The following is a 26,605-nucleotide window of genomic DNA, read 5'->3' as shown; positions in this document are numbered from 1 at the left end:
AAATCAAGTTAATAGATGCCTTAAGTTTAAATAGATTCCTTTAAGTATATATGGAAATGATAAGACTACAAATTGAAAATTTGTAGGGAGTTAGAATTTGTGTTGCAAAAAGCTATTCCTTCTAGCATATGTTCAAATACAGATTTTGTTTGAAGGCCTCTCAGAAGGTAGAATTGCTATTTCTTTCAGTGATTTCTTTCTTTGTCTTCAATATTATTGTTATCCATTTATTAAAACTGGTCAGTTACCCTGATGATAACAGAATAACAGGATCCAGAAAAAACTCTATTTATTCTTCGTATAAAGTATGTATGTTTTTTGGTGGGGGGAATTGTGAAGTAAAGTAAGATTTGAATAGCAGTGTATGCAGGCTGTTGAAACCATTAGTTGTGGACTGGGTCAGCAATATGAAATAGCCTTCTTTAGTTTTTTTTTTTCTTTTTCCTTTATTGACTAAGATATTACAAATGTGTCTTTATCCCCCCAATGTCCTCTCATCCCCCCAATCCTGACCTCACCCTCACCCCCTGTTGTCCACATCCACCGTTTATGCTTATATGCATCCATACAAGTCCTTTGGTTGATCTCTCCTCCTCACCCCCATCCTCCCCTACCTTCCCTCTGAGTTTTGAGCATCTGATCGATGCTTCTCTGTTTCTACATCTGTTTTTGTTCATCGGTTTATGTTGTTCATTATAATCCACAAATCAGTGAGATATTTATCTTTCTCTGACTGACTTATTTCACTTAGCATAATGCTCTCCAGCTCCATCCATGCTGTTGCAAATGGTAGGAGTTCCTTCCTTTTTATAGCAGCATAGTATTCCATTGTGTAGATGTGCCAAAGTTTTTTAATGCATTCATCTGCTGATGGGCACTTAGGCTGATTCCAAATCTTAGCTATTGTAAATTGTGCTACTATGAACATAGGGATGCATATATCCTTTCTGATTGGTGTTTCTGGTTTCTTGGGATATATTCCTAGAAGTGGGATCACTGGGTCAAATGCAAGTGCCATTTTTAATTTTTTTTTATTTTATTACTTAAAGTATTGCACAGAGTATTACATATGTCTCCTTTTTTTCCCCCGCCCTTGACAATCCCCTGGCCTCCCCTACCCCCCAGTGTCTTATGTCCATTTGTTATGCTTATATGCATGCATAGAAGTCCTTCGGTTGATCTTTTACACCCTCCCCCCCACCTGCCCCCCCCCCCCCGGCCTTCCTGCTGTAGTTTGACAGTCGGTTCGAGGCAGCTCTGCCTCTGTAGCTATTTTTGTTCATAAGTTTATAATGGTCTTTATTATCCATAAATGAGTGAGATCATGTGGTATTTTCCCTTTATTGACTGGCTTATTTCACTTAGCATAATGCTCTCCAGTTCCATCCATGCTGTTGCAAATGGTAAGAGTTCCTTCTTTTATACAGCAGCATAGTATTCCATCGTGTAGATGTACCACAGTTTTCTAATCCATTCATCTACTGATGGGCACTTAGGCTGTTTCCAGATCTTAGCTATGGTGAATTGTGCTGCTGTGAACATAGGGGTGCATATATCCTTTTTGGTTGGTGTTTCTGGTTTCTTGGGATATATTCCTAGAAGTGGGGTCACAGAGTCAAATGGGAATTCCATTTTTAGTTTTTTGAGGAAACTCCATACTGCCTTCCATAGTGGCTGCACCAGTCTACATTCCCACCAGCAGTGCACAAGTGTTCCTTTTTCTCCACATCCTCTCCAGCACTTGTCATTTGTTGATTTGTTGATGATAGCCATTCTGACAGGTGTGAGATGGTACCTCATTGTTGTTTTGATTTGCATCTCTCGGATGATTAGTGACTTTGAGCATGTTTTCATATGTCTCTTGGCTTTCTGTATGTCCTCTTTTAAAAGGTGTCTATTTAGGTCCTTTGCCCATTTTTTGATTGGATTGTTTATCTTCCTTTTGTTGAGTTGTATGAGTTCCCTATAAATGTTGGAGATTAAACCTTTATGAGAGATATCATTGGCAAATATGTTCTCCCATGCAGTTGGTTTTCTTGTTGTTTTGTTGATGGTTTCTTTTGCTTTTCAGATGCTTTTTATTTTGATATAGTCCCATTTGTTCATTTTCTCTTTAGTTTCCATTGCCCTAGGAGCTGTGTCAGTGAAGAAATTCCTTTGGCATATATCTGAGATTTTGCTACCTGTGGATTCCTCTAATATTTTTATGGTTTCCCATCTTACGTTTAAGTCCTTTATCCATTTTGAGTTTATTTTTGTGCATGGTGTAAGTTGGTGGTCTAGTTTCATTTTTTTGCATGTGTCTGACCAAATTTCCCAGCACCATTTACTGAAGAGACTATCTTGACTCCATTGTATGTTCCTGCCTTCTTTGTCAAATATTAATTGAGCATAGTGGTCTGGATCAATTTCTGGGTTCTCTATTCTATTCCATTGTTTTATATGTCTGTTCTTGTGCCAGTACCAGGCAGTGTTGAGAACAGTGGCTTTGTAATACAGCTTGACATCTGGTATTGAGATCCCACCTACTTTGTTCTTCTTTCTCAGGATCCCAGCAGCTAGTAGGGTTTTTGTTTTTTGTTTTTTTTCCAAATGAATTTTTGGAGAGTTCTTTCTAGATCTGTGAAATATGCTGTTGGTATTTTAATGGGGAGTGCATTGAATCTATAGATTGCTTTGGGTAGTATGGACATTTTGATGATCTTGAGTCTGCCAATCCATGAACACGGTATGTTCTTCCATCTGTTTATGTCTTCCTCAGTCTCTTTTTTCAACGTCCTGTAGTTTTCTGGGTAGAGGTCTTTTACCTCCTTAGTTAAGTTTATTCCTAGGTATCTTAATTTTTTTGGTGCAATGGCACATGGGATTTTTTTTTTTAATTTTTCTTTCTATAAGTTCACTATTGGCGTATAAAAATGCCATAGATTTCTTGGCGTTAATTTTGTATCCTGCTACATTGCCAAATTCATTTATTAGGTCTATTAATTTTTTGATGGAGTCTTTAGGGTTTTCTAAGTACAGTATCATGTCATCTGCGATAATGACAATTTTACTCCTTCTTTTCCAATTTGGATGCCTTTTATTTCTTCTTGTCTGATTGCTTTGGCTAGCACTTCCAGTACTATGTTGAACAGGAGTGGTGAAAGTGGGCATCCCTGTCTGGTCCCTGTTCTTAAGGGAAATAGTTTTAGTTTTTGCCCATTGAGTATGATGTTGGCTGTAGGTTTTTCATATAAGGCTTTTATTATGTTGAGGTATGATCCCTCTATTCCCACTTTACTGAGAGTTTTTAATCAAGAAAGAGTGTTGGACTTTTCAAATGCCTTTTCTGCATCAATCGATAAGATTATGTGATTTTTGTCTCTCAGCTTGTTTATATGATGTATCACGTTTATTGATTTGTGGATATTGTACCAGCCTTGCATTCCTGGAATAAATTCCACTTGGTCATGGTGTATGATCTTTCTAATGTAATGCTGGATCCGGTATGCTAGAATTTTGTTGAGGATTTTAGCATCTATGTACATCAGGAATATTGGCCTGTAATTCTCTTTCTTTGTGGTGTCTTTATCTGGTTTTGAGATTAGAGTAATGCTGGCTTCGTAGAATGAGCTTGGAATGTGCCTTCCTCTTGAATTTTTTTGAATAGTGTGAGGAGGATTGGCTTTAGTTCTTCTTTGAATGTTCGGTAAAACTCCCCTGTTAAGCCATCTGGTCCAGGGCTTTTGTTTGCTGGAAGCTTTTTGATTACTGTTTCAATTTCATCAGTAGTTATTGGCCTATTCAGGTTTTTTGATTTTTCCTCATTGAGTTTTGGAAGCTTGTATTTTTCTAGGAATGTCTCCGTTTCATCGAGGTTGTCCAGTTTGTTGGAGTAGAGTTGTTCGTAGTATTTTTTGACAATCCTTTGTATATCAGTAGGGTCTGTTGTTACTTCTCCTCTTTCATTTCTGATTTTGTTTATTTGGGTTCTTTCTCTTTGTTTCTTGGTGATCTTGGCGAGAGGTTCATCAATCTTGTTAATCCTTTCAAAAAACCACCTCTTGGTTTCATTGATCTTTTGTATTGTTTTTTTGGTCTCTATGTTGTTTATTTCTGCTCTGATCTTTATTATTTCCTTTCTTCTGGATATTGTGGGCTTTTCTTGTTGCTCTCTTTCTAACTCTTTGAGTTGTAGGGTTAGATCATTTATTACCACTTTTTCTTATTTTTTGAGGTAGGCCTGTAGATCTATGAACTTCCCTTCCTGTACTGCTTTTCTTGTGTCCCATAGATTTTGGATTGTTGTGTTTTCATTGTCATTTGTTTCCAAGATGCTTTTTATTTCTTCTTTGATCTCTCTGGTAACTCATCCATTGTTTAATAGCATGCTATTTAGCCTCTAAGTGTTTTTTTCTCAATGTTTTTATTGTAGTTGATTTCTGGTTTCATGCCATTGTGATCTGAGAAGGTGCTTGTTCTGATTTCTATTCTCTTGAATTTGAAGAGACTTTGCCTGTGTCCTAAGATATGGTCTATCTCTGAAAATGTCCCATGTGCACTGCAGAAGAATATATATTCTGTAGCTTTGTGGTGAAATTTTCTGAAGATGTCAATGAAGTCCATCTGATCTAGTGAGTCATTTAGGATTGCTGTTTCTTGGCTGATCTTTTGTTTAGAGGATTTATCCAGTGGTGTCAGTGGGGTATTAAAGTCCCCTACTATGACTGTATTGCTATTGATTTCTCTCTTGATATCTTCCAGAAGTTGTTTTATGCATTTGGGTGCTCCTGTATTAGGTGCATATATGTTTACCAGAGTTATATCTTCTTGTTGAATTGCTTCCTTTAGTATTATGTAGTCGCCTTCCTTATCTTTTTTTATGACCTTTACTTTGAGGTCTATTTTGTTAGCTATAAGTATCGCAACCCAAGCTTTTTTCTCATTTCCATTTGCCTGAAAAATTTTTTTTCATCCCTTCACTCTCAGTCTGTGTGAATCCTTTGTTCGGAGGTAGGTCTCTTGCAGACAGCAAATACATGGGTCACGTTTTCTTATCCATTCAGCTACCCTGTGTCTTTTTTTTTTTAAATTAAATCTTTATTGTTTAGATTATTACATTTGTTCCTCTTTTTCCCCCCCCTAATTCCCCTGCTCCCAGTTCCCGCCCCACCCTCCGCCCTCACTCCCCACCCATTGTCCTCTTCCATAGGTGCACCATTTTTGTCCAGTCTCTTTCCGCATCTCCCCCACCCCTTTCCCCCCCAAGAATAGTCAGTCCATTCCCTTTCTATGTCCCTGATTCTATTATGATCACCAGATTATTTATTCACTTGATTCTTAGATTCACTTGTTGATAGATGCATATTTGTTGTTCATAATTTGTATCTTTACCTTTTTCTTCTTCTTCCTCTTCTTAAAGGATACCTTTCAGCATTTCATATAATTTTGGTTTTGTGGTGATGAACTCCTTTAGCTTTTCCTTATCTGTGAAGCTCTTTATCTGACCTTCAATTTTGAATGATAGCTTTGCTGGGTAAAGTAATCTTGGTTGTAGGTTCTTGGTATTCATCACTTTGAATATTTCTTGCCATTCCCTTCTGGCCTGCAAAGTTTCTGTTGAGAAATCAGCTGACAGTCGTATGGGTATTCCCTTGTAGGTAACTGGGTTTCTTTCTCTTGCTGCTTTTAAGATTCTCTCTTTGTCTTTTGCTCTTGGCATTTTAATTATGATGTGTCTTGGTGTGGTCCTCTTTGGATTCCTTTTGTTTGGGGTTCTCTGCGCTTCCTGGACCTGTAGGTCTATTTCTTTCACCAGGTGGGCGAAGTTTTCTGTCATTATTTCTTCAAATAGGTTTTCAATATCTTGCTCTCTGTCATCTTCTGGCACCCCTATAATTCTGATGTTGGTACGCTTGAAGCTGTCCCAGAGGCTCCTTACACTATCTTCGTATTTTCAGATTCTTTTTTCATTTTGCTTTTCCAGTTCGGTGTGTTTTGCTTCTTCGCATTTCAAATCTTTGCCTTGATTCTTGCGCTCCTCTGGTCTGCTGTTGGGTGTCTGTATAATATTCTTTATTTCAGTCAGTGTATGCTTAATTTCTAGTTGGTTCTTTATCACAACATCGAGGGTCTCATTAGATTTCTTGAGGATCTCACTACATTTATCGGCGGTCTCACCAGTCTTTTCGAGGGCCTTACTCAGTTTATCGGCAGCTTCTAGACAGTTCTTGCGAGACCTTAAAAGTGTGGTTTTGAGCTCTATATCTTCCATTTCTGACATTTGCGTCCTGTTTCTTTGTCTCCGCATTTTTTTATCTTTTCTTGGTGCACCCCTTAGTGGTCTTTGTGCACAGTCTTGTAGTTAAGCCTTGATTGTTGTCGGTAATACGAGGGGTGATTTGACCTCCAGGCTAACTGGCTATGAGAGTCAGCTGTTTCTGCAGTGGGAGAGCTTCTGTGCTGGATCTCTAGGGCGGTGCTAATCTAGCGTTTGCCTGAGGCTATCCGGCAAATGGTTCTTCGTAGGGCTTGGGCAGGGCAGGTCTCCGGGGATCTACAGGGCAGGTGGAGCAAGCAGTTATGGCTGCTCTCAGTTCCGTCCCTAGGGGCTCTGCCTCTCAGAGTCCCAGCAACTGCTGCAAACCTCAGAGAGAAAGCTGCCTTCGAGTTCCGACCAAAGCCAGACAGTCCGACTTCTCCCGTTTGAGTCTGGGTCCCTAGAGACTCGGCCGGATCTGGATCTCAGAGTCTGAAACTTCCTCCCGATTGAAAACAACAACCGCACCCTCCGCCGCCAGCCCGTTCCGCGCGCACACTCCGCACCTGAGTATTTCACTTCAGCACTGCGCCTCCTCTGAGTCTAGGTATGATATTCTCTTTCCTCCTAGTTGTAGAATTTCCACTCAGCCAGCCTTCCTGTGGTTCTGGATGATGTCTGTTCTGTCCTTTAGTTATATCTCTGAAGTGGTTGTTTGAGGCAGCAATCTCCGGCGTTAACCTATGCCGCCATCTTGATTTCTCTCTACCCTGTGTCTTTTGATTGGAGCATTTAATCCACTTACATTTAATGTTATTATTGAAAAGTAATTGTTTGTGGTCATTTTTATTCTTATTGTTTGTGTTTCTTCTTGTCTTTTTGTTTCTTCTTTTTATAGCAGTCCCTTTAGCATTTCTTGCATTGCTGGCTTGGTGGTAATAAACTCTCTTAGCCCTGTTTTGTCTGTGAAGCTCCTGATTCCACCTTCAATTTTTTTTAAAAAAAATATATTTTATTGATTTTTCACAGAGAGGAAGGGAGAGAGATAGAGAGTTAGAAACATGGATGAGAGAGAAACATCGATCAGCTGCCTCCTGCACATCTCCCACTGGGGATGTGCCCGCAACCCAGGTACATGCCCTCTACCAGAATCGAACCTGGGACCCCAGTCCGCAGGCCAACACTCTATCCACTGAGCCAAACCGGTTTCGGCACCACCTTCAATTTTCAACGATAGCTTTGCTAGGTACAGTATTCTTGGATTCATTCCCTTGCTTTGTATCACTTTGTATATTTCATTCCATTCCCTTCTTGCCTGGTGTGTTTCTGCTGCGAAGTCAGCTGATATTCTAATAGGTGATCCCTTTTAGGTAACTTTCTGTCTCTCTCTGGCAGCCTTCAAGATTCTTACTTTGTCGTTGGTGTTTGCCAATTTAATTATGATGTGTCTTGATGTTGTTCTTTTGGGATTCATCTTGTTTGGCACTCTATGTGCTTCTTGGACTTGTGTAGTTTTTTTCTTGCCAGTATCAGGGAAGTTTTCTGTCATTATTTCTTCAAACAAGTTTTCTATTCCTTGCTTCTCCTCCTCTCCTTCTGGTACCCCTATTAAACGAATGTTGTTTCATTTGCGTTGTCCCAAAGCTCCCTTAGGCTCTCCTCTTGCTTTTTAAGTTTTTTTCCAGTTGCTCTTGTGTTTGTGTGTTTTTTCCTACCTTGTCTTTTAATTCGCTGGTACGGTCTTCAGCCTCTTCTAGTCTGCTGTTTAAGCCTTTCATTGTGTTCTTTATTGCAGCTATGTCGTTCTTCATTTCCTCTTTGCTCCTTTACATGCTGGTGACATTCTTATTGAGTTCCTTATAATTCTCATTGAGTTGTGTGTATTTGTTATCCAGCTGTTTGAGCATCCTTATGTCCATTACTCTGAATTCTTCCTCTGCTAAGTTAGTAGCCTCAATTTTATTTAACTCCCTTTTGGTGACTCCTCTTTTTCTTTCCTTTGTGGATTGCTTTTTTGTCTTCCCATGTTTTGCTGTAATGTTTTAACTGTAGCTCCGATTGCTTTGCTACCCAGTTTCTTTGGTGTATGATGCTACTGGTGTGACCTCTCAGGTCTCCTGGGCTTGGTAGTCTAGTGTAGTTCCCTACTTGAGCTGTTTGGGTTCTCTTGAGGTAGGCCTGTGAGGTGAAAAGGCGCAACTGAGGTGTCTAGAAGTCAGCAGCCGTGAAGGAGGTGTCCCAATTTTTGCTTTCTTGTGCCCTTGATTGAAATCATGCGTGCCCAACGGGGACTCACAGTGGCACCCAGGAGCTGTCTGTTGGGGTGGTGGGGCTCAGGAGGCTTGTGTTCTGGAAAGGCGTGACTGTGGTGTCCAGAGTTCTGTAGTTGTGTGGTGGGCAGACTCAGCTTTTGCTGCTGCCTCCGTGGTTGGATACACGCGATCCCAGCGGCAGTGTACAGGGGCACCTGTGGTTTGTTTGCCAGCAGGGTGTACTGACATACTCTGAAGGGCCCTGGCTCTGAAGCCACTGGATTGCAGTGTCTGTGGGCAGCTATCCCAGAAGAGGGAATTCAGCGTTTCTACAGCCCAGAAATGCACCCCTGTTTGTTTAAGTACATGTCCAGCGGGGCTCACAGTGAGGCCCCAGGGCTGCCTGTGGAGAGGTTGTCTTGGGAGTCCTGCATGCTGGGAAAGCATGCAACTGTGTAGTGTCCAGAGTTCTGCAGCTGTGGGGTGAGGAAACTCAGTTTTTGCTGATGCACCTGTGGTGGATAGGCGCTCATTCCTGGTGGTGGTATACAGGAGCAAGTGCAGTGAGTTTGCTAGCGCAGGCGCACTGAAGCACTCTGAAGGGTCCTGGCACGCTTAATCGAGGCGTCTTTGGGCAGGTATCCAGGATGGGTGAATTCAGAATTTCTACTGCCCAGGGGAGTGCGTCCCTATTTGTCCAAGATTGGACCCAGTGGAGGTTCACTGCGGCTTCCCAAAGTGCCCTGTGGACAGATGGGCTCAGGGGGAGTGAGCAACTGTGGCAGTGCCTTTGCCGGGTGCTGAGCTCTGATGCACTCTGAGAGACCCTGCGCTGAAGGGCCCTGGCACTTAAGTTGCGCAGCTTGGTGTGTGTGGGCATTTAATCAGGCAGAGGGAATTCAGAATTTCTACCGGGGGGCAGTGCGCCTGTGTCTGTACAAAATCACACCCAGTTGGGGCGTACAGTGACTCCCAAGAGAAATCTATGGAGTGGTGTGCCTCGGAGACCTGCTTGCTGGAGACACGCAAATGCGATGTCGGAGGTCTGCTGCTGGGAAGGGGCGGCTGCACTTACTGCTGCACCTTTGGAGGTGGAGATCCCAGGGTCTGCGAGTCTGCGGGTGGGCAGCAGGATTTTGGCTAGAGTGGCTGCTGGGTCGCGGGCAATATCCCAGGCCTGTCTGGGTGGTGGTGCTGATGAGTTCCTAGAGGCCACTCTCCCCTTCAAGATGGTGTGGGCTCCGTGTCCGAGTCCCGCAGTCCGGGGAGTGCTGCAGTGGTGGTAGTCTCTCCCTGTCCCAGAGAGCGTGGTCTCTTCTTTAGGTTTTTGTAGTAAAGAAGTTTCCCTGCCCCATAGGTGTGGCTCAGTGATTGAGTTTCTACCTGTGAACCAGGAGGCCTCATTTCAATTCCCTGTCAGGGTCCATTCCTGGGTTTTGGGCTCTAATAGGGGGTGTGCATGAGGCAGCCAATTAATGATTCTCTTTCATCACTGATGTTTCCTTTTTTTTGTTTGTTTCGTTAATCCTCACCTGAGGATATTTTTCCATTAATTTTTAGAGAGAGTGGAAGGGAAAGGGAGAGACACAGACATAGATGTGAGACAGACACATCAATTGGTTGCCTCTTGTACGCACCCCTGATTGGAGTGGGGGATCGAACCTGCAACTGAGGTATATGTCCTTGATGGGACATTCCACAGGTCGACACACTATCCCTCGAGCCAAACTGGTTAGGACTCATTACTGATGTTTCCCTTCCTCTCTGAAATCAATCAATCTCTCTCTCTCCATACATATCCTATGTAATAAAAGCCTAATATGCTAAGTGTCTGGTTGACCGGTCAGCTGTTCAACCAATCAAAGTGTAATATGCTAATGATATGCTAAGGCTGCTCAACTGCTCGCTATGATGTGCACTGATCACCAGGGGGCAGACAGTTGACTGGTTGAGCAGTCACTATGACATGCTTTGACCACCAGGGGGCAGATGCTCCAACCAGTAGGTTAGCTTGCTGCTGGGGTCTGGCCAATTGGGACTGAGCTAGATGGCCTGGACACACCCTGGAGTCCTCCCAGGGTCCCTCTCCAGCTGGCTGACGTACCTCCCTCATCCCTCCCCGGCCCTGATCATGCACCGGTGGGGGCCCTTGGCCTGGCCTGTGCCCTCTCACAATCGGGGGCCTCTTGAATGTTGGAGAATTGGTTTTGGCCTGATCCCACAAGCCAGGCCGAGGGACCCCACTGGTGCACGAATTTGTGTACCAGGCCTCTAGTATGTGTGGCAGAGGGAATATATATATATATATATATATATATATATATATATATATATATATATATATATTTATGTGTGTGTAAAAGAAGACTTTCTCCCTCTTTTTTATAAAAAAAAAAATTAGTTTCCCTGAGTTTTGGCTATATTTGTACTTGCTATGGAAGGAAAGTAATGGCTTATCATTGGAAGTTAAGCTTTTATGTATGGAAGTTCAAAATGTAGAAGAAACTAGAAATGAAAAAAGTTATATCAAAGTAAAGGAAATTAGAAGTGGTGGCCTGAAAACGTTTCATAATGAAAACAAGTTTATGCTGTTGGTAGTGTCATGAGAAGTCTGTGGTACTATAACTATGCAGAAGCTGCAGACTGCAGCTAAGTGCCAAAGCAGCTCACTATTAAAGATGGACAGATGAATACCTGCACTCCAGTGTTAATGAGACATGTACCTTCAATGCTGTGATATGCTGAACTGTTAGCAGTGTAGAGCAATATGTTGGATTGGTTACTATATATATGTTGACTTATGTCATTTCTGTGTAACACTTTAATTTTATTTGCTATTATGTGGTATATTTAGAGGCCATGAAACTGAATGTATGTATGGAAACACTGTTCTTAAAAAGATGTTTTGAATATAATCATAAATAAACATACCTGTATTATATTTGTCAATGATTCTGGTTGATCAAGATTTTATTGTACTTTTGTGTTGATGTATGTGTTCCTTGCTTATTTATTACTCTGCCAATTAGTTCTTCCTGTTTAAGAACTAAAGGCTAGCCATAACCGGTTTGCCTCCGGTTTGGCTCAGTGGATAGAGCGTCGGCCTGCGGACTGAGGGGTCCCAGGTTTGATTCCGGTCAAGGGCATGTACCTTGGTTGCGGGCACATCCCCAGTAGGGGGTGTGCAGGAGGCAGCTGATCGATGTTTCTCTCTCATCGACGTTTCTCTCTATCCCTCTCCCTTCCTCTCTGTGGGAAATCAATAAAATATATTGAAAAAAAAGAACTAAAGGCTAATATTTTTAGTGCTTCCTATATGCTAGTCATGGTTTTTTCATTTTATGTTAGCATTCATATCATCTTGGTACCATTTCCAGCTTAGAGGAGAGTTAGGCATAGAGTTTAAGTAACTTCGAGGTCTGATAAGTGATGGAACCTAGTCATTTAAAATTTTTTTTATCCTCACCTGAGGAGTGAGGATATTAATTTTTAGAGAAAATGAAGGTTGGGGCGAGAGGTGAGGGAAGGAGAGAGAAAGTGAGAGATAGAGATAGAGATAGAAATAGAGAGAGAGAGAGAGAGAGAGAGAGAGAGAGAGAGAGAGAGAGAGAGAGAAATGTTGATGTGACAGAGACACATCGATTGGTTGCCTCCCACTGAGTCGGGGATGGGGAGTGCAGGGATGAGACTTGCAACCCAGGTATGTGCCCTTGACTGGGAATCAGACCCGAGACCCTCCTGTGTGCTGGCCGACACACTAACCACTGAGCAACTCCTGCCAGGCCTCAATCAACCATTCTTATCCAAAACGTGTTTATTACCTCTCTGCTATGCTGCTGCCTTATTAATGTCTTATACTTGTACAAAATGAGAAGTTAAAACTGTTTCTCTGATACACATTTCAGTGTGTGTGAATACCTATTTCATTGCTCTTTCTTGTGCATTTTTTTTTTTTTTTTAAGATTCTTGGATCTCCCAGTCAGCTTCATTTCCGCGTAATCAGAAACAGCCAGGGGTGGATTCTTTATCACCAGTGGCCTCGCTTCCTAAACAGATTTTCCAGCCTTCTGCCCAACAGCAACCCACCAAACCAGTTAAAGTCACTTGTGCAAACTGCAAAAAACCTTTACAAAAGGGACAGACAGCTTATCAACGAAAAGGATCTGCTCACCTCTTTTGTTCTACCACCTGCCTTTCCTCCTTCTCTCACAAGCCTGCTCCAAAGAAACTGTGTGTTATGTGTAAAAAGTAAGGTTTACTTTTAAACATAATTCCGTATAGTTGAATATTGGTGGTATAAAAATTTTAGGAAAACTGTTAAAGTCTTAGAGACGAATTATTCTGTTTTCAAAATTGTTAAGCAAGTTGATTGAATCTTAAAGTTAAACTGAAATTTGTAATGATTTAGAGCAGTGGTTCTCAACCTGTGGGTCGCGACGCCTTTGGTGGTCGAACGGCCTTTTCACAGGGGTCGCCTAAGACCATCCTGCATATCAGATATTTACATTACGGTTCATAACAGTAGCAACATTACAGTTATGAAGTAGCAATGAAAACAGTTTTATGGTTGGGTCACAACATGAGGAACTGTATTTAAAGGGCCAGAAGGTTGAGAACCACTGATTTAGAGGGTTCTCTATCAAGCCCAGGTAGCTTATGATTAAAAGGCTTTCTATTTTATAGAGTTTGGTGTAGATTTTTATAGTTAATTTTGTCTGCAATCTTCATCGACTTCTTGAATTTGTAAAAATATATATTTATATTATTAATTAGATATAATTATTAGGCAGTTTATATATGGTTAGTCCTGTATTAAAATAGGTATGTGTTTATGTGTGTTTTGAACATTAACTCATTAGAATAGTCACTGTTTCAAGGTTCAGATACCAGTTTTCTGACGGCCTTGGAGAGATAGGATGCTCTCTTCTGCCAATTTTTCAGTCTGCCTTCACTAGTTAAAAAATAAGTGAGATATGCAAGGTCAAACCAGGTGGATTTTCTTGTACCATTTCTTGGAGCAGCCCAAATTTGGGAAGATATTTTTGATCTTAGAATTTTGGAAAAGCCTTAGTGCTCCATATGAGTTTAATAAAGTCAAATATTGGGATAATTGTTATACACTTTTTAGATTGCTTTACAGTAGTAATAAAAGATTTACATGCTGTAATATAGCATCTTGAAATTGAGAATTGAAGGAAAACTTCAATGGTTATCAGTATTGTCATTTCCTAACATTTTTTAAAAAATTGGTTTTTATTAATTTTTAGGGAGAATGAGAGAGAGAAACATCAATGATGAGAGAAAATCATTGATTGGCGGCCTCCTACATGCCCCCTACTGGGTATCGAGCCTGCAACCTGGGTATGTGCCCTTGAACGGAATTGAACCTGGGACTCTATCCTTTCAGCCAAACCGGTTGGGACTCATTTCCTAACATTTCTGATTACAGTTAGAGAGCTGTATAGAATGGTAGGTGGGGCTATTTTTATTATGTTCCTGTGACCTAGATATCTCACGCTTTATACTTATCCCAAGTGAGGGGAATTGAATAGGTATTGTTACTTAATAACTCAATAAATTGGGCCTTGACATTAAACTCTATATAAATAATAACAGCCATTTTGTTTTTTAAAATGTTACCAATATCTGAAAGCCTTGTTAATGAGCTTAAGGATAAATTGGGTGTAGTGGCAAGGACTTAACAATATAAAATAGTTTGCTTGTATAGAAATTAAAAATGTCAGTTACTATTATGTTTGATTTTTTTTGTTAATCCTCACGAAAATGTGTATATATATATTTTTTAAATTTTTAAATTTCTTATTGATATTTAGAGTGGAAAGGAGAGGGTGAGAGGGATAGAAACATCAACGGTGAGAGAGAATCATTGATTGACTGCCTTCTGCACACTCCCATACTGGGAATTGAGCCCGCAACCCGGGCATGTGCCCTCACTGGGAATTGAATCCTGACCTCCCGGTGATTCATAGGTCGACAACGCTCAACCACTGAGCAATGCTGCCCGGGCACCAAATGTATTTTTTCCATTGATTTTTTTTTTAGAGAGTAGAAGGGAAGGAGAGAGACAAGAGAAACATGGATATAAGAGACACATAGTTGGTTGCTTCCCGGGGCAGGATCAGTCCTGCAATGGAGGTACGTGCCCATGACCAGAATCGAACACATGACTCTTCAGTCCTCAGGCCAACGCTCTAACCACTGTGAAAAACTGGCTAGGGCTGTTTGATTATTTTTAAAAATAGAATTTTACTTTAAGTTGTTCCTCTTATTTTCAGAGATATAACTACAATGAAAGGAACCATCGTTGCTCAAGTGGACTCAAGTGAGTCCTTCCAGGAATTCTGTAGTACGTCTTGTCTGTCTCTCTATGAAGACAAACAGAATCCTACTAAAGGAGCTCTAAATAAATCAAGATGTACAATTTGTGGTAAACTAACAGAGGTTTGTACTTTTGTGCTTTATCACTTGATTTTAACTTTTGGAAATATTTTTAACTTTATATAGCAGTTATAATCTTTTATTAGTGTATACCTTAAAAGTAAGGGTATATAAAAATTGATCTGATGAGTATCCCATTATGTAATCTGACTCTCCCCTAGTTAGAATAAATTAGGAAAAATTAAAATATAATATGAATTGACTTTTTTCCTGAGGTTGGGAGAACTCATGGACAAAACCACCATGTTTAAATCAATAGGCTGACTAAACAAATAAGGCAACAATCTTGCTTAAGAAGTAGAACAAACGAAGTTTGGTAACTTCACATTGTTACTATGGTATTAAAGTGTTGGCATTTAATTAAAAAAAGAAACTTGTGTGAACATACCTCAATTGAGTGATTTGTAATAATGGTTCTCTCTCCTCCTTTTTCTAAAGTAGTGCACTTATTTATACTTCCTTTTGGATTTATGTGAAGATTTCCAGTCTGTTTTAGAAGTTTTATAACAGCAATATTCAAACTGGGTTGTTTTGTATTATTTTTAGATACTGCTAGAGAACTTCGTAGTTATGTCACTGGTGGTCCTCTCCACACCATACATATATTCCTTGGGTGTATAAAAATGATTCAAGGAATAATGAAATATGTGTTATATTTTGTTTTTGCTTAAACAAGCTTTTCACTAAAACATTAGTGAGGCATTTTTTTTCAATGGGAGTATCTTGTTATTTGACTACTTGTCATAATCATTTATTTGCTTTATAAAATTTTGTTTGTTTTTCTTTTAGATTCGCCATGAAGTTAGCTTTAAAAATATGACTCATAAGCTGTGTAGTGACCACTGCTTTAATAGATACAGAATGGCCAATGGTCTGATAATGAATTGCTGTGAACAGTGTGGAGAGTACCTGCCCAGCAAAGGTGCTGGAAACAATGTCCTGGTGATTGATGGTCAGCAAAAGAGATTTTGCTGCCAAAGTTGTGTCAGTGAATACAAACAGGTAATTCTTAATCTGATCAAAACCCACCACTCTAAAAAACACACACAAAAAACCCCCACCATTCTTCTGAATGTATTGTAAATGGCTCTAATTGTTTTCTCTAATAGCATTTATTAACCAGATTTTACTTGGAATCTCATTCCATTATTGTCTTCACATCTCAAATAAATACTATAAAGATAATTGGATATAAATGTGTGATGTTTACATAAAATGGTAAATGCTATAAGAATTATTCAAGAATTCTCTTTTTTAAATATCTTGCCTTTACTTTATTTATTTATTTATTTACTTATTTATTTCTCTTCACCTGAGGATAGCTTACTGATTTTAGAGGGAGAAGAAGAAAAGAGAGAGAGAGAGGGAGAGAGAGAGAAAGAAAGAAAGAAACATTGATTGGTTGCGTCCCATAGAAAGAAAGGAAGAAAGGAAAGGAAAGGGAGAGGGAAGGGAAGGGAAGGGAAGAAAAGGAGGAAGGAAGATGAAGGAAGGAAGGAAGATTGGTTGGTTGCCTCCCGTATGCACCCCAATCAGGGATGAAACCTGCAGCCTTTCTGGTGTACCGGATGGTCCTTCAGTCAACTGAACCTTCTGGCTGGGGCATGATTTCTCTTTTGAATTTTCTTTTGGGTGGTTGTAAATATGATTTCTCTCTCTCTTTTTTTAAATCCTTACTGAGAACATTTTTTCCATTGCTTTTCAGAGAGAGTAGAAGGGAGGGAGGGAGCAGGAGAGAGAAAGAGAGAAACATCAATGTGAGAGCGACACATTGACTGCTTGACTCCCTCTCACACTTGATTGGAGTGCAGGAATTGAACCTGCAATGGAGGTATATGTTCTTGACTGAGAATCGAACCCTTGACTATTAGGAGTGCAGGCTGCCACTAACCATTGAAAAACATTGGCCAGGGAACAAATATGATTTTTCACATTGTTAAAGCTAGCTTAGAACTGATCATCTCATTTACTTTTCAGTTTTAATGTTAATTAAAAAAAAATCTTTAGCTTTGTAAGTATTGCATATGTCCCCCTTTTCCCCCATTGACCCCTTCTAGGACCAACCCTCTCCCTGCCTCTGGCCTTCACCACCAATTGTCTGTGTTCATGGGTTATATATACAGTATATGCATACAAGTTCTTTGGTTGGATCACTTCCCCCACACCCTCCACCACCTTCCCTCTGAGATTCTGCAATCTGTTCTATTGCTTTTTTGTTGGTGGATCAATTTTGTTTATCAGCTTATTTTGTTCACTAGATTCCACATATGAGTGAGATAATGTGATACTTGTCTTTCTCTTACTGGGTTATTTAGCTGAGCATAATACTCTCCAGGTCCCTCCATGCTATCTCAAAGAGTAAGAGACCCTTCTTTTTTATTGCTGCATAGGATTCCATGGTATAAAAGTTCCATGGCTTTTTTAATCCATTCTCACTGAGGGGCACTTGGGCTGTTTCCAGACCTTAGCTATTGTAAATTGTGCTACTATAAACATAGGGAAGCATACATTCTTTCTGATTGGTGTTACTGGTTTCTTAGGATATATTCCTAGAAGTGGGATTACTGGGTCATATTTAATTTTTTGAGGAAACTCCATACTGTTTTCCATAATGGCTACACCAGTCTGCATTCCCACCAGCAGTATACTAGGGTTCCCCTTTCTCCATATCCTCACCAGCACTTGTCATTTGTCGATTTGTTGATGGTAGCCATTCTGACAGGTGTGAGGTGACACCTCACTGTCGTTTGAATTTGTATCTCTCTGATGATCAGTGACTTTGAACATCATCCTATCTAATAAAAGAGAAACATGGTAATTGGCCATACCTCCGCTACCCTTCCCATTGGCTAATCAGGGTGATATGCAAATTAACTGCCAGCCAAGATGGCGGCCGACAGCCAGGCAGCTTGAAGTGAACATGAGGCTTGCTTGCTTCAGTGATGGAGGAAGCTAACGTTCCCTGCCTGTCGCTGCCGGCCTCTGAGCTTGCAGTTTGAAACATTGTTACAAATATAGAAGCTAAAAACAAAACCCCAGAAACCTGCTTTCAGTCAGCCAGATCTCAGAGCTGGAGTTGAAACAGTGTTTCGATTATAGAACCCAAACAAACCAGATACCTGCTTTCAGCAGCCAAGGCCTAAGAGCTGGAGCCAAGCCTCAGAGCTAAAGCTGGCCCAGAATAAAAGAAAAAGAAAAAACGGAGCGGTTGGGAGCTTCAGTCACCCGCCAGCCTGAAAACAGCCCTCAGCCCCTCACCCAGACTGTCCAGGCACCCTAGTGGGGACCCTCACCCTGAGGGGTGTGTGACCAACTGCAAACAGCCATCATCCCCTCATCCAGGCTGGCCAGGCACCCCAGTGGGGACCCCTACCCTGATTCAGGGCAAACCAGCCGGCCCCCATCCGTGCACCAGGCCTCTATTATATATAGTAAAAGGGTAATATGCCTCCCAGCACCGGGATCAGCAGAGCCGCGAGGCCTCCCGGCACTGGGATCAGCGTGATGGGGCAGCGCCCAAACCCCCTGATTGCCCTGCGGCTCTGTGTGTGACGGGGGCGGGGCCACAACCTTCCTGTCCCGCTTGCTCTGTTTGTGACAGGGGAAGGCGCCCCAACCCCCTGCTCAGCCCTGCTCTGTGCCTGATAGGGGGGAGCTCCCCAAACCCCTAATCGCCCTGCGGCTCTGTGTGTGACTGGGTGTGGTGCCCCAACCTCCCCCCGGCCGCCGCCACCCCCTCCCCCCACGGTCCGTGCTCTGTGTGTGATGGGGTAGAGCCATAATCTCCCCATCGGCCCTGCCCTGAGCATGACTGAGGGTGGCATTGCAACCTCCTGATCCACCCTGGTCTGTGCATGACAGGGGGCGGCACCCCAACTCCCCAATCAGCCCTGCTCTGAGCCCAACCAGGGGCTGCTCCTAGGGATTGGGCCTGCCCTCTGCCACCCAGGAGCGGGCCTAAGCCAGCAGGTCGTAATCTCCTGAGGGGTCCCAGACTGCGAGAGGGTACAGGCTGGGCTGAGGGACACCCCCCCCCCCCCCCCGAGTGCACAAATTTTTGTGCACTGGGCCTCTAGTATGTATATAAAAAGCTAACATGCAGTGTCCCCTCAGGAGTTCGATTGCTCACTATGACATGTGCTGACCACCAGGGGATGGCATGAAAGGGAGGAATACTCCAACTGGCAGCTGGGGGAGGAATGCCCCGGCTGGCAGAAAGAAGGCCCCCATCACTGACCAGGCCTAGGGACCCTATCCGTGTATGAATTTTGTGCAATGTACCTCTATCTATATATATAAAAGCCTAAGTGACTGGCCAACCAGCTGACTTGTTGACCGGCTGACCAACCGACCAACCAGAAGCTGTGACGCACAATGACCACCAGTGGACAGATGCTCAACGCAGGAGCTGCCGAGCTGTGTTCACTTGGCAGCTGCGGTTCTCAGGTGATGCACTGGAACCAGAGAGGAGGGAGCCCGATTACGTGGTGTGTCACCCAGAACAGCCTTCTTGCAATCTGAGACCCCTCAGTGGATGTCGGAGAGCCAGTTTTGGCCCATCCCTGCTGGCCAGCCTGTGGGACCCCACCGGTGCACGAATCTGTGCACCAGGCCTCTAGTTTAATTATAATATGCCAAAAATCAGGTAGCAGTCAAAGTGGAAAAAAACATACGTTTTGTGTGTGTGTGTGTGTGTGTGTGTGTGTTTTCTCTAGTGCTCAGTACTGATTGTATATTCACGAAGATTATGATCGATTTAATTAGGGATAGCTATAGTAATAAAAGTGTAATATGCAAATCAACTGAATGACTGAACAGCAGAACGACCATCTGGACCACCTTCTGGACCACCTTCTGGACCACCACGCTATGACATGTACTGGTGCCAGGTTAGCCAAGGCCGGTGCGATGTGATTGGTCAAGGGGCCCCGCCATCGCCCTGCAGACGAAGGCACAGGCCACCCTCTGCGGGGCTACCGATGGGGGGGCTCTGCGATCTGTCACCCCAAAGAGGGAGGCGCAGGCCACTGGCCGATAGGGCAATCGATGGGGGAGAGGACTCCACGATTGCCCTAAAGAGGGAGGCCCAGGCCACCCTCTGCATGGTGATCGACTGCGGAGCCCCAACAGGGTGGGCTCGCGGAGCCCCGCAATCGATTCCCCCAAAGAGGGAGGCCCAGGCCACCTGGTTGGCAGCACTGTGGTGGGTGGGCAGGGGCCTCCCCTCTGTGGGGCCATTGATCTGGGGGCCCTGCGATCAATTGCCCCGCAGAGGGAGGCCCAAACCAGCCAAGTGATTGCACCTCACGCCTGTCGCCTGCAGAGGGAGGTGACCGGTGGCTGGGAGGTTGGGGGCAGTGCCGCACAGATGGCAAGCAAAGCCCTGATAGGCCCTGATCACTGGCCAAGCCTAGAGACCCTCCTTGAGGGATCCCGGATTGCGAGAGGGCGCAGGCTGGGCTGAGGGACACCCCCCCTCCTGTTCAGATATTTCATGCACCGGGCCTCTAGTCTATATATATAAAAGGCTAATATGCTAAGTGTCCATCCAGGTAAATCCACATAGCAACGAGCGGCTTCCTCTACCTAGTGACAACTAGTCTCCTTCCAATTTCTTCAGCCCAGGAACACACAACTTGCTTCATAGGTGGAAATATTTTACACTAACCAAATGTCTGTGAAGCATTTTCCTGTGCCTCATCTCATTTGATCCTCACAAAGGTCCAGGAGTAGCTAGATAGGGGACTCGATGGAATCCTATCTTCATTAGCCGGAAAACGGAGATTTAGGAAGCTTAGAAACTTGACCTGACTGAAAAGAAGTAGGAAATGGTGGACCTTGAAAATGACTTCAGGTTTTCTCACTGCGCAGAATATAGTCAAACACTGCTGCAGTTAAATTTATGACTCTTCTCCCTGCGTGATCTATCTTTTTTAAAAAAATATATTGTATTGATTTTTTACAGAGAGGAAGGGAGAGGGACAGAGAGTTAGAAACATCAATGAGAGAAACATCGATAAGCTGCCTCCTGCACACTCCCCACTGGGGATGTGCTTGCAACTAAGTTATATACCCTTGACCGGAATTGAACCCGGGACCCTTCGGTCAGCAGTCTGACGCTCTATCCACTGAGCCAAAGCAGCCAGAGCGCTCCCCACGTGATCTATAATAATAATCTGCTTTGTGTTGTTATTTACTGCTCTGTTGCTGACAATTACCTGAAAGAGAAGTTGGGGTGCTTCACTGGGCTGGAAAAAGTGTGGCTACATAAGAAAGCAGGTTTAATTAAGCAAGATTATTCTATATCTGTAAAAGGCTAAGTTGACTTGTGCATGCGGGATGCATGTAAAGCTCTTGCTGGTGCCAATCGTACATGTGTGTTTTGATCTGTCATTGTCGATTGTGAATTTGGTTGACACTTCTATTATAGAGAAAGGGCGAATAGCGATATTAAAATATTTCTTGTAATTCATTTACTTTCAGCGTGCATGAATTTGTGCACTGGGCCACTAGTTTTTTCATAAGTCTCTTGGCAATCTGTATGTCCTCTTTGGAGAAGTGTCTATTTAGGGCCTTTGCCCGTTTTTCAATTGAATTGTCTGTCATCCTTCTGTTAAGTTGTATGAGTTCCTTACATATATTGGATGTTAACCCTTTATCAGATGTATCATTGCCATGTATGTTTTCCCATACAGTGGGTTCTCTTCGTTTTTTTTTGGTAGTTTCTTGCTGTGCAGAAGCTTTTTTATTTTGATGTAATCCCATTTATTTAGTTTCCTTTACCCCCTAGGGCAGTGGTCGGCAAACTCATTAGTCAACAGAGCCAAATATCAACAGTACAACGATTGAAATTTCTTTTGAGAGCCAAATTTTTTAAACTTAAACTATATAGGTAGTTATGTTGTTATTAACTTAATTAGGGTACTCCTAAGGCTTACAAAGAACCACACTCAAGGGCCAAAGAGCCGCATGTGGCTCGTGAGCCACAGTTTGCCGACCACGGCCCTAGGAGATGTATCTATATACATATGTTGACACAAGAGATGCCTGAGATTTTGCTGCGTATGGTTTCTTTTGGATTTTTATGGTTTCACGACTTTAAGTCTTTTATCCATTTTGAGTGTATTTTTGTTAATGGTTTGAGTTTGTTTCATTTTTTTGCATGTATCGTCCAGTATTCTCAACACCATTTATTGAAGAGACTCTCTTGACTCCATCGTATGCTTGCCTCCTTTGTCAAATATTAATTGAGCGTAATGGCTTGGGTGGATTTCTGGGTTCTCTTTTCTGTTCCATTGATCTATATGCCTGTTCTTGTGCCAGTACCAGGCTATTTTGATTATGGTGGCTTTGTAGTATAACTTGAAATCTGGTATTGTGATTCCTCTGACTTTTTTGTTCTTTCTCAAAATTGCTGCAGCTATTTGGGTTCTTTTTTGATTCTAAGTAAATTTTTGAAGTATTCTAGATCTGTGAAATATGCTGTTGTTATTTTAATAGGGATTGCCTTGAATCTGTAGATTGCCTTGGAGAGTATGGACATTTTAATGATGTTATTTTTACCAACCCCTAACACGGTATATTCTACAATTGTTTATATCTTCCTCTCTCTCTTTTTTCAACATCCTGTAGTTTTCCAAGTACACGTCTTTTGCCCTCCTTAATTTTAAGTTCATTCCTACATATGTTATTTTTTTTTGTTGCAATGATAAGTGTAATTTTTTGTTTAGTTTCTCTTTCTGAGAATTCATTGTTGATGTATAAAATAGCCATCAATTGTTAGGTGCTGATTTTGTATTCTGCATTGCTACATTTATTTATTAAATCTAGTGGTTTTTGGTGGCATCTTCAGGGTTTTCTATGTGCAGTATCATGTCATTTGCAAGTTATAAGAGTTTTGGATGCCTTTTATTTCTTTTTTTTGTTAGATCACTGTGGCTAGGACTTCCTGTAACTATGTTGAATAGGGTGGTCAAAATGACATACTTGTCTTGTTCCTTTTCTTAGGGGAAATGGTTTTAGTTTTTCCCATTGAGTATGATGCTTGGTGTAGGATTGTCATATAGGGCCTTTATCGTGTTAAGATATACTCCCTCTATTTCTACTTTGCTGAGAATTTTTATCATATATGTGTGTTGGATTTTGTCAGATGCTTTTTCTGTACCTATCAATATGATCATGGGATTTTTGTCTTTCAGTTTGTTTATGTTATGTATCACGTTTATTGATTGGCAAGTATTGTACTAGCCTTGCATCCCTGGAATAAATCCGAGTTGGTCATGGTGTGTGCTCTTTTTAATAATATTGCTGGATTCTATTTGCTAATATTTTGTTGAGGATTTTAGCATCTATGTTCATCAGGGATATTGGCCTGTAATTCTCTTTCTTTGTAGTGTCTTTATCTGGTTTTGGAATTAGGATAATGTGGCTTCATAATAAGAGCTTAGAAGTGTTCCTCTTGCATATATTGGAATAGATTGAGGAGTATAGGTGTTAGTTCTTCTTTGAATGTTTGGTAAAACTTCCAGTGAAGCCGTCCCGACCTAGGGAGTTTTTTTTTTAAATATGTTTTATTGATTTTTTACAGAGAGGAAGGGAGAGAGAGAGAGAGTTAGAAATATCGATGAGAGAGAAACATCGACCAGCTGCCTCCTGCACACCTCCCACTGGGCATGTGCCCGCAACCAAGGAACCTGCCCTTGACCGTGGCCCTGATCACCGGCCAAATTCATGCACGCTCAATTAAGGGTATCTGAACCCGGGACCCTTCAGTCCGCAGGCCGACGCTCAATCCACTGAGCCAAACCGGTTTCGGCTCCAGGGAGTTTTTTGTTGACTGCATCTATTTCCTCACTTGTGATTAGCCTATTCGGGTTTTCTGATTCTTTCTGATTCAGTTTTGGGAGATTGTATTTTTTCTAGGAATTTGTCCATTTTACCCACATTGTCCAGGTCGTTGGCCTATAGTTGTTCATAGTATTTTCTTTTTTTAATATATTTTATTGATTTTTTTAAAGAGAGGAAGGGAGTGGGATAGAGAGTTAGAGACATCGATGAGAGAGAAACATCGATCAGCTGCCTCCTGCACACCCCCCACTGGGGATGTGCCCGCAACCAAGGTACATGCCCTTGACTGGAATCGAACCCGGGATCTTCAGTCCGCAGGCTGATGATCTATCCACTGAGCCAAACCGGTCAGGCCATAGTATTTTCTTAAAATCCTTTTTATTTCTGTGGTGTCAGTGGTTACTTCTCTGCTTTCATTTAATTTATTTGGGTCCTCTCTGTTTCTTGATGAATCTCTGTAATGGTTCATCAATCTTATTTATCCCTTCAAAGAATCAGCGCTTGGTTTCATTGATTTTATTGTATTGTTTTCTTAGTCTCTATGTTGTTTATTTCTGCTCTAATCTTTATTATTTCCTTCCTTCTACTTTCTCTGGGCTTTTCTTATTGTTCTTTTTGAGTTCTTTAAGTTGTCGGGTTAAATAGTTTATTATTAATTTTTGTGTGTTTTGCGGTAGGCTTGTAGTCCTATGAAGCTCTCTCTCAGGACTGCTTATGCTGTGTCTCAGATTTTGGATTGTTGTGTGTTCACTTTCATTTGTTTGCAGATCTCATTGGTAACCCATTCATTGTTTAATATCATGCTATTTAACCTCCAGGTGTTTGAAAGTTTTGGGTATTTTTACTGTAGTTGATTTCTAATTTCATTCCACTGTGATCTGAGAAGATTCTTGATATTATTTCAGTCTTCTTGAACTTGTAGGGACTTGTTTTGTGTCTTAACATGTGGTCTGTCTTTTTTAATAACCCATGTGCACTTGAGAAGAATGTATATTCTGCAGCTTTGGTGTGAAATGTTCTATAACAGTGGTTCTCAACCTTCCTAATGCCGCACGCGACCCTTTAATACAGTTCCTCATGTTGTGGTGACCCCCAACCATAAAATTATTTTCTTTGCTACTTCATAACTGTAATTTTGCTACTGTCATGAATCGTAATGTAAATATCTGATATGCAGGATGTATTTTCATTGTTAACAAATTGAACATAATTAAAGCATAGTGATTAATCACAAAAAGAATATGTAATTATATATGTGTTTTCCGATAGTCTTAGGCGACCCCTGTGAAAGGGTCGTTCGACCCCCAAAAGGGTCAAGACCCACAGGTTGAGAACCGCTGTTCTATAACGTCAACTAAATCCATCTGACCCAGTGTGTTCTTTAGAGTCACTGTTTCCTTGTTAAATTTTTGTCTGGAAGACCTATACAGTGAAGTCAGTGGGGTGTTAATTTCCCTGGTATTACTGTATGGTTGTAGATCCTCTAGAAGCTTTTTTATATATTTAGGTGCTCATATTTTGGGTGCATATGTGTTTACTACGGTTATATCCCCTTCTTGGATCGATCCCTTTCATATTATGTAGTGACCTTTGTTGACTCTTGTGATGTCCTTCATTTTAAAGTCTATTTTGTCAAATATGAGTATTGCTATGCCTGCTTATTTTTCTACCCATTTGCATGGAAAATTTTTTTCATCCCTTCACTCTCATCCTTTGTGAGTCCTATGTTCTGAGGTGGGTTTCTTGTAGACGCCATGTATACTGGTTGACCCTATGCCTTTTGATGAGAGCATTTAATCCATTTACATTTAAGGTTATTATTGATAGGTATTTATTCATTGCTATTTTAATTCAGTATGCCTAAGTTTCTCTATTTATTCTTCTTATTACAGCAGTACCTTTAGCATTTCTTATAATATTGGCTTGGTGTTCATGAACTCCTTTAGTTTTCTTTTGTCTGGGAAGGTTTTTATTTCACAGTCTATTTTGAATGATAGCCTTGTGGGAAATAATAATCTGGGTTTTGATCCTTGTTTTGCATTACCTTGAATACTTCATGCCATACCCTTCTGGCCTGAAGAGTTTCCGTTGACCAATAAAATAATAGCCTTTGGGAGCTGTTTTGTAGGTAACAGTTTGCTTTTCTCTTGCTGCCTTTTACAAAAGACTAGAGGCCCAGTGCACAAAATTCGTACATGGAAGGGTGTCCCTCAGTCCGGCCTGCACTCTCTCCAATCCGGGACCCCCACAGGGATCGGGCCTAAATTGGCATTTGGACATCCCTCTCGCAATCCGGGACCACTAGGTCCTAACCACTTGCCTACCTGCCTGCCTGATCACCCCTAACCACCTCTGCCTGCCAGCCTGATGCCCCTAATGGCTCCCCTGCTGGTCTGATTGCCTCCTAACTGCTCCTCTGACAGCCTGATTGCCCCCTAACTGAGCCTTGGCTGCTGGGCAGCCACCATCGGTGGTTTTCCTGAGCCGCAGGCTGGCCCTGGGCGACTGGGCAGCCACCATCCCCGGCTTGCCTGAGCCTTGGGCCGGCCCTGGGTGGCTGGGCAGCCGCTATCCCTGGCTTGCCTGAGCTCGCAGCTGCCATTCCCGGCTTTCCTAAGCCTTGGGCCAGTCCTGGGCAGCGGCAGCCGCCATCTGTGGCTTGCCTGAGCCTCAGGTAGCTGCTTTGGCTTTGTCTGGATGGTCATCCGGAATACGTCTGGTCTAATTAGCATACTACCCTTTTATTAGTATAGATTCTTTGTTTATCTTTAATTTTTGGCAGTTTAATTATGATGTGTCTCGGTGTGGG

The 26,605-nt window shown here is 42.0% G+C and overlaps 1 protein-coding gene across 17 annotated transcripts in view; it reads left to right on the top strand.

Annotated features, from left to right (window-relative positions):
* The window catches only part of ZMYM2 (zinc finger MYM-type containing 2), a 169,763-nt gene that overhangs the window by 57,115 nt on the left and 86,043 nt on the right, over positions 1-26,605 (top strand). For all 17 annotated transcript variants that reach the window (XR_009451299.1, XM_059684123.1, XM_059684125.1 and 14 more), the window contains 3 exons: positions 12,453-12,738; positions 14,787-14,952; positions 15,739-15,951. Coding sequence is in view for 16 of the 17 variants with exons in the window: in XM_059684123.1 (XP_059540106.1) it covers positions 12,453-12,738; positions 14,787-14,952; positions 15,739-15,951 (665 nt within the window). In the remaining variant the exon portion in view is untranslated. The remainder of the gene's footprint in view (positions 1-12,452; positions 12,739-14,786; positions 14,953-15,738; positions 15,952-26,605) is intronic.

Source organism: Myotis daubentonii, chromosome 2, assembly GCF_963259705.1.
Source record: "Myotis daubentonii chromosome 2, mMyoDau2.1, whole genome shotgun sequence".
NCBI lineage: Eukaryota > Metazoa > Chordata > Mammalia > Chiroptera > Vespertilionidae > Myotis > Myotis daubentonii.
This window is presented reverse-complemented; position numbering and strand designations above follow the sequence as displayed.